General features: G+C 46.2%; 1 protein-coding gene across 3 annotated transcripts in view; it reads left to right on the forward strand.

Moving 5' to 3' along the window:
• Positions 1-14,253, forward strand: part of LOC106812121 (probable ATP-dependent RNA helicase DDX5) — a 22,933-nt gene that overhangs the window by 6,178 nt on the left and 2,502 nt on the right. For 2 of the 3 annotated variants that reach the window (XM_014815904.1, XM_014815903.1), the window contains exons 6-13: positions 41-182; positions 407-567; positions 924-1,096; positions 1,622-1,732; positions 2,076-2,137; positions 9,200-9,259; positions 12,092-12,328; positions 12,845-12,943. In XM_014815904.1, the coding sequence (XP_014671390.1) occupies positions 41-182; positions 407-567; positions 924-1,096; positions 1,622-1,732; positions 2,076-2,137; positions 9,200-9,259; positions 12,092-12,328; positions 12,845-12,943 (1,045 nt within the window). Of the gene's footprint in view, positions 1-40; positions 183-406; positions 568-923; positions 1,097-1,621; positions 1,733-2,075; positions 2,138-9,199; positions 9,260-10,224; positions 11,218-12,091; positions 12,329-12,844; positions 12,944-14,253 lie in introns of those variants that run through there. The other variant, XM_014815905.1, reaches the window with a different exon arrangement.

Consider the following 14,253-nt stretch of genomic DNA (forward strand, 5'->3'; position numbering starts at 1 on the left):
ATCGGCTCTTCATGTGGCATTTCTTTGTGTATTTTGCTAGGCGTTAATCTTGTGTCCGACACGTGAGCTGGCACAGCAGGTGCAAGAGGTCTGCAATACGTTCGGGTCGACATCAAGAATACGTAATACGTGCGTGTACGGCGGTGCACCTAAGGGTCCACAGATCAGAGACTTGGAAAGGGGTATGTAATGGCTCCAATTATCTCCGAGGCAAAGGTGCATTCAGATGCACCACCAACACTGTGAGAGAGGCATTGTTTGTATTTGGCGTACTTGACATTGGGTGTACATGTTGGCGTAACAGGATGTCGATATTGCAGTGGGGTTGCAGGGGTGGCTTTTGATGTAGTATGTAGTTCTTGTGGTATGTGCTTGTAATGTTACCGGGGCTTTCTCACCTCTGCAGGTGTTGAGGTTATAGTCGCGACACCTGGCCGGCTACTGGATTTCCTGGAGGCAGGCAAGACCAACTTGCGTCGCACAACCTATCTAGTCCTGGATGAGGCTGACCGAATGTTGGACATGGGTTTCGAACCGCAGATCAGAAAGATCATCGAACAGATTCGCGTGAGTCATATTCTTGCCTTTTACAACCCATGGCCACAATTAAGTAAATAATTATGTTGACGTTATTATGTAATCATTGTTGTGGTTACGTGTTGACGTAGTTATGTTATCGTGAGTGCAGAATGTTATTACTTTTGCACGTGATAGAAAAGTTGTGAAATTCTAGACATGGCAATCATAACTTTTGATTTTTTTGACCACAGACGTTTTAATTATACGTACAGCTATTTATTGTAGTTACGCAAAGGAAGGCCTTGCGTTTGTTCTGTATCTGCTGCGCGGTAGCCGACGTTTTGTGTTTTGTGAAGTATAGAATTCATAATTTTAAGTTGCCTCTGTGTTTCATCTCTTGACAGCCTGATCGGCAGACGTTAATGTGGAGTGCTACCTGGCCGAAGGAAGTGCGCACCTTGGCGGAAGACTTCCTGAAGGAGTATGTCCACATAACCATCGGCTCGCTGACGTTGTCCGCTAACCACAATATCATGCAGATTGTAGATGTGTGCGAGGACCACGAGAAGGATTCCAAGTGAGTCGCAGCTGTCAATCGATTAGTCGTCGTGTAACACAGTGTAACATGGTTGTGCTTATCCAGTTGAACTGGGATTTTCAGTGTACTGTTCAGTGGTTTTGTATGTTTAAGTATTAAGATCTCATGCTGTATCTCGCTATCTTTACAATAATGATAAAGCATGTGTAATTCAAGCCTGTCGGCCTCAATTTGTGACATAAGTAGGTATTAATGGTGTAGATCTCATAACCAACGTTTAGTAATGGGAATTGGAAACCGGTGCCGGAATTGTGATACTAAATTGCAGGTGTGAATGTCAAGCACATGGGTTGATGCTTGGAACTATTTGCCTGTAAATGAGAATGGGATAAATTCATGTAAATGAATGCTATGGCTGTGTACATGTAAATGACCTGTGAGTGAATGTTTGTATGAGATGTATGGCTGAACGTCTATGAATGAGACCAATAATTGAATGTCTGTATGAGAGTCGTGACCGAGTCAAGGACTGAGTCTCACGTGTTGTCATTTCACTTTGTACAGGTTACTTAAGCTGCTCGAAGAGATCATGGGCACCAAGGAGAACAAGACATTGGTGTTTGTGGAGACGAAGCGACGTGTTGACGAGTTGACCAGACAGATGAGGCGTGACGGGTAAGTGAAGCATTCATGGTACTACTGGTCTGTATTAAAGTAAAGTGCTATGTGTGCATTACCAAGGAAAGTGACATAATAGGAAGTAGTTCGTATCATCAGGATATGGTATAATTACCACCTGCCATCACCAAACAATTGAAACATATTTGCATAAGAATTTTGTCCGAGAAATTCTGCCTATAATGTTGTCTCAATAAATGTTTCCAATTCTGTTTGGTTAGAATGTAGGTATTGTCGTAGAACAGTGCTATGTAATTGCGTGAAGACTGAGAAAAGCTCTTCTACCCGTAAAGCTATGCTATGGAAGTACTTGCTTACGGATGTGTGATTGTTGTTTCAGGTGGCCTGCCATGTGCATTCACGGTGACAAGGCTCAGCAGGAGAGAGATTGGGTGTTGAATGGTAAGTCTCCATTTTTCAAACGTTTGCATGCAGATTGCACTCAGTGGTATGTTATCGATTCACATTTGTGTTGATTACTGTGGATGGTGTGTATTTGTACTGAGATGATTAACCTGTATCAGGGTTCGACACTAACGTTAGTCCGAGACTAGTAAAAATGAAGGAGGACTAGTAAAATGCCATAAGCCGTTAGTCCTGCCGGACTAGTTGTTTTTCCCCGTCCTTCACCCGTCCCAATTTACCATCTCTCCATCGCGATTTTACTATAGTCCGCGCGCGCGCGCGCCGCGCGGGCGCTTCTCTCAACCAAGATTCTAAAGAGCTATATATAATTCATTGCATCTCAACAAGTTTTTCCTGTTGAACGCCGCTAGTACATAGAGACGTAGCAGCGCTCTGCAATGCTAACCACTATGCAGGGCTTTCAGATTTGAAAAGTACATGAGCGACTACTAATGACCCTCCCTAAAACCATATAGGTCTTTTACGCTCCATAATCACGACCTTAAGAGCATGATGCGCAAGAGCTCCATTAAAAAATCACATCCTTAAGCGCATGATGAGAGCTCCACTAAAAATCACACCTTAAAGCCGTCTGCCCAGATGTTTATAAGCATACGACGAAGGGTCGTTATGAAAGACGTGCATTCTCATTGGCTACTGAAACAAGAGTTTGGCTAGATAATACTCAAGTCAGGCTCGCAGATCCCATTGCAACTCTATTGACAGGGAAAACTACCTTCAAGGCACGCGTGACGCCGGCGGCGCCTTTGATGTACCGATCGATCGGATCGCGTACGCTATAATATATTACGGCCTGCGTAGCACGCGCGCGTCATACACAACGACACCACTTGAGCGTCAAATAAACGCACACCTGGCCAAGTCTGACAATCTCAATACAGAAACTTAACTGCCGTGTCTATATGTAAAGCAAACTTATATACAATGGTATTCACATGAAGTTTACTGTATAGAGGCTGTTGACTGTAAAAATGAAAATTTGTACATTCTAAACCCCCTACAATTTCTCTCAAACGGATTTTAGGACGTGTTTCACAAAATCGACCCTGCGGAACTGGAATCCGCCGATTTCCGCCGGAATCCCGGTAAGATTCTACATCCCTGTAAAATGGACCTATTTCAACATCAGCGTCGACACTAACGTGTCCGATTTGCCCGGGACAAGCTGAAAGTCTATGTCGGACAAGTTATTCTCCTTGCCTATGTGCCCGAATTCGACAAACTGAAAAGTTCTAGTTGTTTAATCTTCCTAACATCCTCGACCAGGCGCGCTATCGCACACATTCTCACTTCAACGTTTAAAAGGTCCTTGAAAAAGCAGCGCTGCGAACCCACTGGTTATTCACATACAGAAATTATTCAGAGCGGCGCAATGCATACCTCCTGGCCGGGGCGGCATTGCATGATTGTATGTACTGCGGCTGGTGGTTACGATTGGTTTATAAGTTGTTGGGGCATATTCAGTTACTGAATATGTACGGTTCGGCCATCGCGGGGCATGAGAGGGCCGACAGCAAAACGAACTCCCTGTGATTGAGGAAAAACCTTGCAATTGTAATCGACACCACAATGAGCGCGTGCACATGCAAACATAAAATTGGAATTTCATACGATTTTACATGTACTGTATTTACTCGTGTATACAGTAAATTCATGTATATTATATAGTCTCATCCCCATATTCTGCATTGGAAGAGTTGGTACAAACTATTGTACAGTTAACAAATTTCTTACCTCGTCTATAAAGTGCGTCCCCTGAGTTTTTTTTATTGAAGTTGTGTACAAAAAGCGCGTTCATAACAAGTAATTACGGTATATATACCTGTAAGTGTAAATACGCACGGCACCTGTCAGACACATCCTAGGTACTGTGCGCACCTATATGCCACGCAGGATCTGGCCAAAACAATATCAAGGAGTGTATATATATATATACTAGCTATTACGTCCTCTCAACGGTTTTGAGTGGGGTAGTGATTGGAGCGTTTAACCATTATCTCTCCTTTTTTTTTTTTTTTTTTTTTTTAGTTGAGGATGTAATTTGTACAGTAAATACTATATGTAGCTGAGTCACATATCAATATTGTTTAAAGAGTAGTATCTAAAATATATATATAAATCTGAAATTTTTCCTTAAAATTAGCATACAATTTTTCAAATAAAGGAAAGGGTAATTTCATAGTACACCATTTCACTTATTGTAGAATTATTTTTGAAAATATCATTCTGTACGAAGCATTATTAATAAGTTCAAAGTTCCGTGTCAATATCTTGCCACACACGCCCGGCACGCGCACCACACAGCATTCGACCAGCATCAGCACCAGGGGTATGGTCGGCAGTGCACAATCACACGCGCACGCCACAGCACGACACATACGCAATTTTCAGCTACACACATACACCTCACATGCAACACGCACACACACGCATACATACATACACACACGCACAGCACACACACGCATACATACATACACCGCACACGCACACGCAGCACGCACATGCAACACACCTCACCACGCACACACCGCACACACCGCACAACACATACACAACACATACAACTCGCAGCGTATCTCGTTTGGGTTGTCTTAAATGTTTGTCTCACAACCTGGCGCGGCAGTGATTGGCCTTGTTATGCACCAGCCGTCAATGTCTTTGGTGTGTGCGTTGTGCGCGGTCGCCGCGTGTGCGTGCGTGCGTTCGTGCGTGCGTCGGCGGGCGTTTGCGTGTGCTTGCTATGCTAGGGAAGGGTCCACCTAATAAATGCTTATTATTATACCTTTTAATCTACATTTAAGTATAGCTACAGTATCATTAAAACCCGCTGAGAAGAAAGCACGTTGAATTAGTTTAACAACAATTTAAAGGTTATATGGTATATATATTGTGGGTATGTGTTGTGCTCTCTAAACATATCGAAACGTCCTAAAAATGTCAGCCGCCACCCATACCACATTTATCATGACACACCGGGCCGCACACACATCACAAACACACACGGCACACGCGACGACATACACACACCACACACACACACACACACAGCACACACACATACACACACACACGCACTACACGCACAAACACGCACACGACACACACACACACACACACACACACTACACACAGCACTCACACACACACACACATGCACACATCATACATACATACATACATACATACTATGCTAGCGTTGTACCACACACGCCACGACAACACGCACACACACACGCACACACACACACACATGCACACACATACACACAGCACACACCACACACACCACTACACACACACACATCACACACTCACACAACACACACACAGCACACATATCGATACATACATACATTGTACATTGTACACACGCGCGCACACACCGTGGCACGTTGCGTAGCAGGTGAATTGCCTATGCTGTGATTGGACGCGCATGGCGAGTTGGCGATCTTAAATAAAGCACACAATCGACGCCGTATTAAGCCCGCCGGCTCGCGAGTGCTATTACACCGTCTCAGACAGACGGTTGCTAGTGGTCTGATTTTGAGGATGGCGGTTTATACCATTTATCTCTCTACTTTTAGTTGGAGATTATTTACAGTAAACTGAATAATACTTACATATTAACACTCTGCAGTCATATATCAATAGATTTGTTTTATAAAAAGTTGTCTAATATATCATATAAATCTGAAAATTTTACCTTAAAATGAGTAATTTTTCAAAAAAAGGGAAATTGAGGTGATTTTCATAGTAAATTTGACTTATTTACATATTATTTTTGTGAAGAATGATTATTCTGGTTCAGAAGCAGAATGATAAGTTGAAATCTGAAAAAAAATGTATTGAGTAGTTTGGAAGATATATTTTCTTGAAAGTCAGTGGACGGCGCGGCACGGGTATAACCTCCCGTTGTCAAATATTTGCACACACGCGCGCACAACACACCATCACACACACCGGCGCGCGCCGCACGCACACACCGCATTCACACACATACGGGCATACGCACGCACAATCACACGCGCACCCACGCACACACATACCACATTTACACACACACGGGCGTGCAGACACATATACGCACACGCACGCGCACGCACACGCACACGCACACGCACACACACACACACACACACACACACACACACACACACATACATACACATACACACACATACAACTGCAGCCGTCTCTCGTTGGGGTTTCGCCTCACAGCTGTGCGCGGCAGTGATTGGCTGTTTATATACACCGCAGCCGCAATGGCTTTGGTGTGTGCGTGTGTGCGCGTGCCGGTGGGCGTGCGTGCGTGCCGTACGTGCGTTAGTGTGGCTTGCTATGCTAGGTGACGGCCCACCTAATAAATGCTATTATTATACCTTTAATCTACATTTAGTATAGCTATTTATCATTAAAACCCGTGAGAAAACAGCATTAATATTTTAACACAATTTCAAAATATTTATGGCATGTATAGTGTGGGTATGTGTGTGCTCTTAGACAACTCGAAACGGCGTCTAAAAATGTAGAGCATTGGGAGCCGGGTAAGCGCGGCAGCGTTACACACTCTCCGTTGTCAAATGTTTGCACACACGCCGCGCACGCACGGCACACACCTCATTCACCACACATACGGCATGCGCGACGCACAATCACACGCGCACCCATACACATTTACACACACACGGGCGCGCACACACACACACACGCACACGCACACGCACACATACATACACACACACACACACACACACACACACACACACACCGCACACACACACGCACACACACACAACACACACACACACACTACACACACGTCACAACACACACACACACACACACACATACATACATACATACATGTACAGTTGTAGCACACACGCCACACACACGCCACACACACACGCGCACACACACACACACACACACAGCACACACACACACACACACTCTCACACACACACACACACACACACAACACACACAGCACACACACAGCACACACACCACACACCACACACACACATACATACATACATAACAGTACAGTTGTTACACACCGACGCACACACCAGTGCACGTTGCGGTAGCAGGTGATTCACATGCCTGTGATTGGACTGCGCATGCGGACTTGGCGATCTTAAAATTTGGTGCGGGTTTGCGATGAGCAGACGTCAATTCACTCTGCTTGGACTGCATTGCATGCGGATTTTGCGCGATCTAAAAGTTGGTGCGGGTTCGCCGATGAATGCCGAAGTTTCTTCGGCGCACATAACTTTTTAGGGAAACTTGCCTGAAAAAAGTCACTTTAACGTCGAAAAATCGCGTTCTAACGTAGCGGAATGTATTAGGGACGCTCCAGAAGGGGCGCCCAGCTCGATTCGCGCGAGCACACGCGGCACGGTTTCGGAGGAGATACGTAAAACGACACTTCGGCTCCTTCCACTATTATATAGTAGATGTCTACATCTCATCTATATATGTTATATATGTATATATATCTATATATATCATCTATTTTATCTTATAATTATAGTCTCTTAATGATTATACACTCCTGATAATATGATATGCACTGAACCAAAAGAGGACATTAACGCCTCATAGATTGCACAAGTAAATTTTGGACAAGTAAAATCAAAATTCGGACAAGTAAAAATTGCTTCTTGTTGCCCGACAGGACAACCAGATCTGAAAATAAGCGTCGAGGCCTGAACATAATACACAGACTTTTGGTGCGCGATTTCAACTACTTTTATGAGGCGCGATGATGCGCGCACCATGGCACAATTTATGGTGCGCGGTGGAGCGCGAGCGCGATCGCGCCCCTTAAAAATGAAAGCCTGCCTATGACAGTACAAACATTGTTAAACAAAGGGGCCACGAACCAGTCTACCGATCGATCGCTTGACAGTAGCTGTTGACATAGAACAAATGGTCTGATCGTATAAATGACACAACTAATGTGTTATACGCTCTCATAGCGAGGTATTTACATCGCAACCACATCGCATGCGTGTTTTACTTGAAGCAGTCGATACAAATAGTTATCTATAGTAGTGATACAAGAGGTCATCCTTATCCAATACTAACATCAAGGTTGTTATGTGGAAGTATTTGGACGGAGCTCGTCCTCCACCTCCCAAACGTAAGTCACAGGAGGAGAAATTAGATGGCTAGCATATATATGATATAAGGATGCGTGCGTTCCAGCCAGCGTGGAAATCGTCATACCCGTGGCTAGAGTATGAACCGGCCAAGGGTATGCATGACCTGTGGTGCAGGCTGTATGTCTGGTAGTTTTTCACCGGCACTACAACCTATCGTTTGGAAACTGTTAAAGCGCATGATGCTTCTGAGGGGCACATAAAGATCATAGCAAAAAGAAATGCAAGGACCATGCCTGTTCACGAAACAGTGGGGGCAAAAACACTAACTTTAATGAACAAGGCCATAATAGCAAAACTGAATATCCTAATTAGAAATGCACATGCTATTGGAAAAAAAACAGCAGACCCTACACTGATTATGTCAAGCTGTGCCAGCTTGACAAGGCCAAGGGGTTGGATGTCGGCAGCACTTACCTCACCGACAAGGCCTGCCAGAGGTTCATTACGGCGATAGCCGATACAAGGCGCTGGGAACAACATTTGTTTTCTTATGATCCATATATCAAAGTTACGTATATTTTATACAATTGAATGTCTTTTACAAAACCTTTCTGGGGGAGACCCCTTGTACCCGGGGGAAGACCGCCTGTACCCCTAGCAGAAGGGGAGCTTCACCCTCCTACCCTCCGGCAAATCACAATGCTCATCACTTTGTGCCTAGTAAGAGTCCTTCGGCAGGACTAGTAGAATCTTGGAAGGACTAGAACATTTTTTCTTTTACTAGTCCTGTGGACTATTGAACTAAAATGGTTAGTGTCTAACCCTGTGTATTCTGTTGACTTGTTTCTATATGAAGTGAGAGAGCATTATCCATGAATAATATGACATCGTCACAAACCACACCACATCGTTTACCTTTCAGAGTTCCGAATGGGTCGCGCACCAATCCTGGTGGCTACAGACGTTGCTGCTCGTGGCTTAGGTTTGTACAGTGCGGCTTTTCTGGCATCGCGCCAGGCAGCTGTGGTTTTATTGCATCGAAACCTGCCGATCATGCGACGCGCCTCTTCAGTGGGATGCTTGCTTACAAGCTTCTGCATGGTCACCTGAGGCTCCAGTGATTAATAACTGACTAATTACTGTTAGTGCGGCATCGTAGAGATGGGCAGTGACTAGCACTAAGGAAGACGTGCAGTCGCGATTCCGTGTGGCTTTCGAATGCAATTCGTTGTCGATTCTGTGTATATTTTGCTAGAGGGTGGGGGGAGGGAAGTCAGGGGGAATGGGGTTTGGGTTGCGAGTGGGGCGATGGGGGATTGAAAGGGCACCCGGTAGAGGCCAACAGACGAGTGTGCACCCACGCAGGGCTTGTTGCACTGCCAGGGGCGTGATCTGTGAGCATGAGACTAATTCTCCACTCATACTTTTCGAGTATTTTGTAGAGTGAATCTGCGGCGGGCCCCAGGCATGACCAAGGAAAGGCAGAGAGGGATGCGAGATGTCACGCATTCACTGCGGCTCGGCTGCTATCGTGTAATCCTTCCGGGAGGAAGTGCGGACACCTCCAGATGGTTCCGTGTGCACCTCCACCAAAGCCCCCCCTCCTTCCCAAATAAGGTCCACTTTGGCAGTAACTATAAGCTAGAATGCGTGAGTCGGAAATATTTACCCTTTGAGTGCCAGGAGCCTAGTTATCAAATGCATAGTAATTGGCAGTGACTCTCCTCGCTTTTCCCTCCCGAATGTAGCGCAGCAGTCTAATTTCTGGGCGGAACTTCAAATTTCTGTATCCCTGGTAGCTGTTGCCTACGTCACCATGCTGAGTATTAGGTTAGGGGCAAGGCTACGCTGCGACCGTGCAGCTCCTGGCGTCAGTGGAGTCGTGCGCGGGCGCAGCTGGGCGAGGCCTAGTCGCCGCTTTCAATGCAGTTTGCTCTCTTTTTGCAGGAGCCCCATGCGAAACGCGGGGGCATTGCAGTTGGTGGAACTAGTCGCGCTGGCGCACGCGCACGTCATCAGCAGAGCTGTACAGGTCCGCTCTCAGAGCGCCGGTGTGCTCGCGCTACGGCCGCGTGCGGCGTGTTCTCTAACGGATGCGACACGTACAGGCTACTGCTGATGGGATGTGATGTGATGACAGAACGCTTTGCTGCTTTGAGGTTCCATCAACTCGTGCTTCTCCGAGACCTAGGTTGTCTGTAGTTGCCCGTGCAGTGGTGGGGGAGCAATCTGCCTGATTGCAGCTAAGAGTAGCAAGCGCTCACATAAGAACCCATTTTGTTTCTTCCTTTTAAAAATTTTCAAGCCAAAGTTTTTAATGCACAAAAATTTTTTAGTTTTTCATCTTTTTATTAAATATTCTATGTCAGGTCTGATTTATATTTGATAAGTTCAGAGCTAATAAGCTTGATAGGCAGTGTTCGGTTTAGCGATGACCGGCTTGCTATCCCGATTCTCCAATTCGCGACTGAAGGCATTTGAGATTCAAAGGGTTTAGATATATTGCAAATGAACTGGCGCATTAGGTAGAGCAGCAAGTATCCTGTGTTGTATGGAAATTGCACAGGTCCCCCATTGGGCACAAACTGGTAGTGTGTACGATGCCCCACCCTCGTGCGGAATGCCGTGCGGTCGCAATATAGTGTGTGAATTGATCGTCGCCCTCTCAACGCCATGTCATGTCCGGATGCTCGTCCTTCACTCGTCGTCGTGGAAACCATCGATGCGGCAACAGGTTGTTGGGGGTCGGAAACGGCAGTTGCTGCCATTCGGAACTTATTGCGTCTGTCGTGACGGCTGGCCCGCGAATCATGTCTGCGCACGCAGCAGCAGAAGATGTTGCTATGTGCGCTGCTAGCAGCAGCACGGTTTCAATGCCAACTGTAATGTGCATACCTCCGTGTGACTTTTCGAAGTCATGTCGTTTGATCCTGCCAAAAACATACACACATATATATATATATATCGGCAAGCAGACAACAACCATCTGTCAGAGGGCGGCATCCAAGCGAATATGCTTGTGTGTGTGTGCGTGCAAGTGTCCAGGAACTTTACAGTGACTGGCTGTGTGCGCACGACCAGCCTCCTGAGCTAACAGACTTGTATAGCCGATTAGCCATCGGCCGCTCCAGGACCTAGTTCTACGGAGAAAGAGTCTGAGCAGATGGGGCTGTTTAGCCGCTAGCATGAATAAAGCTGTCTGGGAGGCCCGCGTTAGTTGTCGTCAATCTGGGGCGTCACTGCTGCGGGCCCCGCTTTGGTAATTATAAAATAAAGGATCAAACCCGGAGAGAGATGTGCATTGCAGCCGCGGTCGAATTATTTGCACTTGAAACCAGGTAAGCACTGCAGTGAGATGCCAGAAACAAAAAACATAACAGTAGTGTTAAAATGCTAGGCAAGGGGTTGTGCTAGTTTGTTTTACATTGAACTAATTTGAAGTGTTCCGTCTTCCTTACAGCTTTCCATGTTTTGGGGTTTCGGGGAGGGATCTGTGTCAGTGTGGCAAGAGTGGTAACTGATTTTTTTCTCTGCCCGAAAATAATTTAACTTGGCTTTTTACGGTATTCCCAACGGCCCGTCCGTGTGGAGACCAGAGGCCCGTTGTCAGAGACATAAATAGTTGTGACTATCGTAAGGGTAAGATGGCATAACCTTTGCACACCAGCAATTTATGTGCAAAAAGTTTGAGCCGCCTATACTCGTGATGTCACAACTAGCGCTGTTTCTGACAACGCGTCCGAGACGAAAAGTAGCGCGCGAGAGTGTTCGTCGACACTCGTCACTGACACGGCAAACTTTCGCCCAATTGCAGATGTGGAGGACGTTAAGTTTGTTATCAATTTCGACTATCCGAACTCGTCTGAGGACTACGTGCACCGCATCGGCCGCACGGGCCGCTGCAACAACACGGGCACCGCGTACACGTTCTTCACGATGTCGAACATGCGGCAGGCGAAGGATCTCGTTGCTGTCCTCAACGAGGCCAAGCAGGTCGTCAATCCAAAGCTGTATCAGCTCGTCGAGATGGGCAAATCCCTCGGCGGCAGAAGTGAGTGGAGTGTGTCTCACGTCCATCCATCCGTCGCCCCTTTTCCTCGTCCTCCGTCTTCCATGTCCGTTCGTTGCCTTTTTTTTCTGTGACGAAGATGCCGAGGTAGCTACAGCGCTTGCTCGTCGGTCGTGTCTGTCCGTTCTAATCGGGTTCCACTGTCTCTCACTTTTTGTGTCTGTTGTTTGACGGTGGTAGCGAACCATGCTTGCGTCTGTGCCCTATTGGTGTTTCTTATCTTAGTTGACTGGGCGACCCGTCATAAACGGGAAAAGGTTTGACGTGCCTGCCGAGATGTTTGTTTTTGAAATCCTGGATCTTGGCTGAAATTCATATCATTTTTAGAAATGGTCCGAGATCTTATAAAAACGATCAGTAGGAAGGAGTAGTTTGGAACGCTGCAGCAGCATTTTGTGTGACCTCGTGTCAGTAGTTTTGACAGCACTGGGTTGTTGTTTTTTATTATCGCTGCTCTGTAAAGCCTGCTGCTTGATGTTCGCTTTTCTTTGCTCGCAGGTCGAAATCGCTACAGTCGTGGAGGAGGTCGTAGCTCCGGGTCATCATACAGTGGACGTAGCTTCGGGGGCGGAGGATACGGCAGCAGTCGAGGAGGAGGTAGAGACATAGACTTACATAGAAGTAGTTATGCAGCTAGCGATAGAAGCTATGATAGGGGGCATAGTAGCAGCAAGACGTATTCCGGAGCTTATGTCGAAAAGGGAAGCAGAGATGGGCACAAGTCGTTGCTTGCGGGTAGTAGTAGCAGTAGTGCTTACCAATCCTCGTCTCCGCAGTCGCTACTGAGTGCAGCCATTGGCCAGGGTAATAGTAACAAAGTGGGAAATATGTACGGTGGAAGCTTTGGCAGTGGCGTGAGGCCTGCCAGCACATTGACACCAAAGAGTTTGGCGCCCCCTCCCCCACCACCACCCCCACACAGGAGCGTAGCCTCTACCGTGGAAGCTGTGTCCATGTACCAGCAGATGGCAAAGCAGTACGCACAATCAAATGGCTACAAAGTATCGTCGGATAAGAAGTAGATGATTGCGTTTTGCAGTCGGCAGTTGGAATTGCGTGTTGTTGTAGAATGCTGTGTAACTTGGCATAGTGTATATTCATTATCCAGTACGTCATTGGTGTCGGGGACAGTGTGGCCAAGTTTAATGCGTGAAAGCGTACATTTATCTATCGTAGATGTTCTACACTATTACCCTGGTTATTTACGCAAGCTTGTACATTAATGTAAACTAGGTAGGATAGCCCTATATGTTAAAGGCATAATAGGCCCATTCATTATACAAAGTTGACGAGTGCTACAGTAACTGGCACCTTCTGTAGTTAATAAGTACATTACCTTATAGTCAAACGCGTATTAGTTTGTCCAATATCACTGCTAATTACTAAGAAATGTCTAATGGAAATCCGTAAATCTGGTAATCTGGTGCCAACGCTAAATTGGTTGCCAAGCAAAATAGCCTCGAATTCGGTTAGGCAACGTCACATGTTGCTACGTGTGTTTAGCAGAGAATTGTTTGTCCCGGAATGCTTATATATGACTAATGAGCTAGTAGAATGTATCTCTGGGTGTATTCTCGGTAGTGAGGCACAAGTAAATAATCATGGGTGCTAATGAACGGGTACCCACATGTCTTCAATTTCAGACACAGGTGTATTCGTTTGACCAATATACGTAAATACGCGTAGTGCCGTCTGCTTTCCATGTTTAGTCTGTGGCCGTGGTTAGTCCGCAATCCTCCCATAGCGTTGGCCCCCAACACGGCCTACTTCATTATCACGAGCGTCCGTGATTCGTACGTGGATTCCACGTTCATTACAATCAGAGCTACTGTTACGGTACTGTACTATCGCTAGCATTGCGTACGGCCGAGCGAAAATGCATGCGTGCGTGCGTTTTTGCATGCGTG

The sequence above is a fragment of the Priapulus caudatus genome, unplaced genomic scaffold, assembly GCF_000485595.1.
Source record: "Priapulus caudatus unplaced genomic scaffold, Priapulus_caudatus-5.0.1 Scaffold609, whole genome shotgun sequence".
NCBI lineage: Eukaryota > Metazoa > Priapulida > Priapulimorpha > Priapulimorphida > Priapulidae > Priapulus > Priapulus caudatus.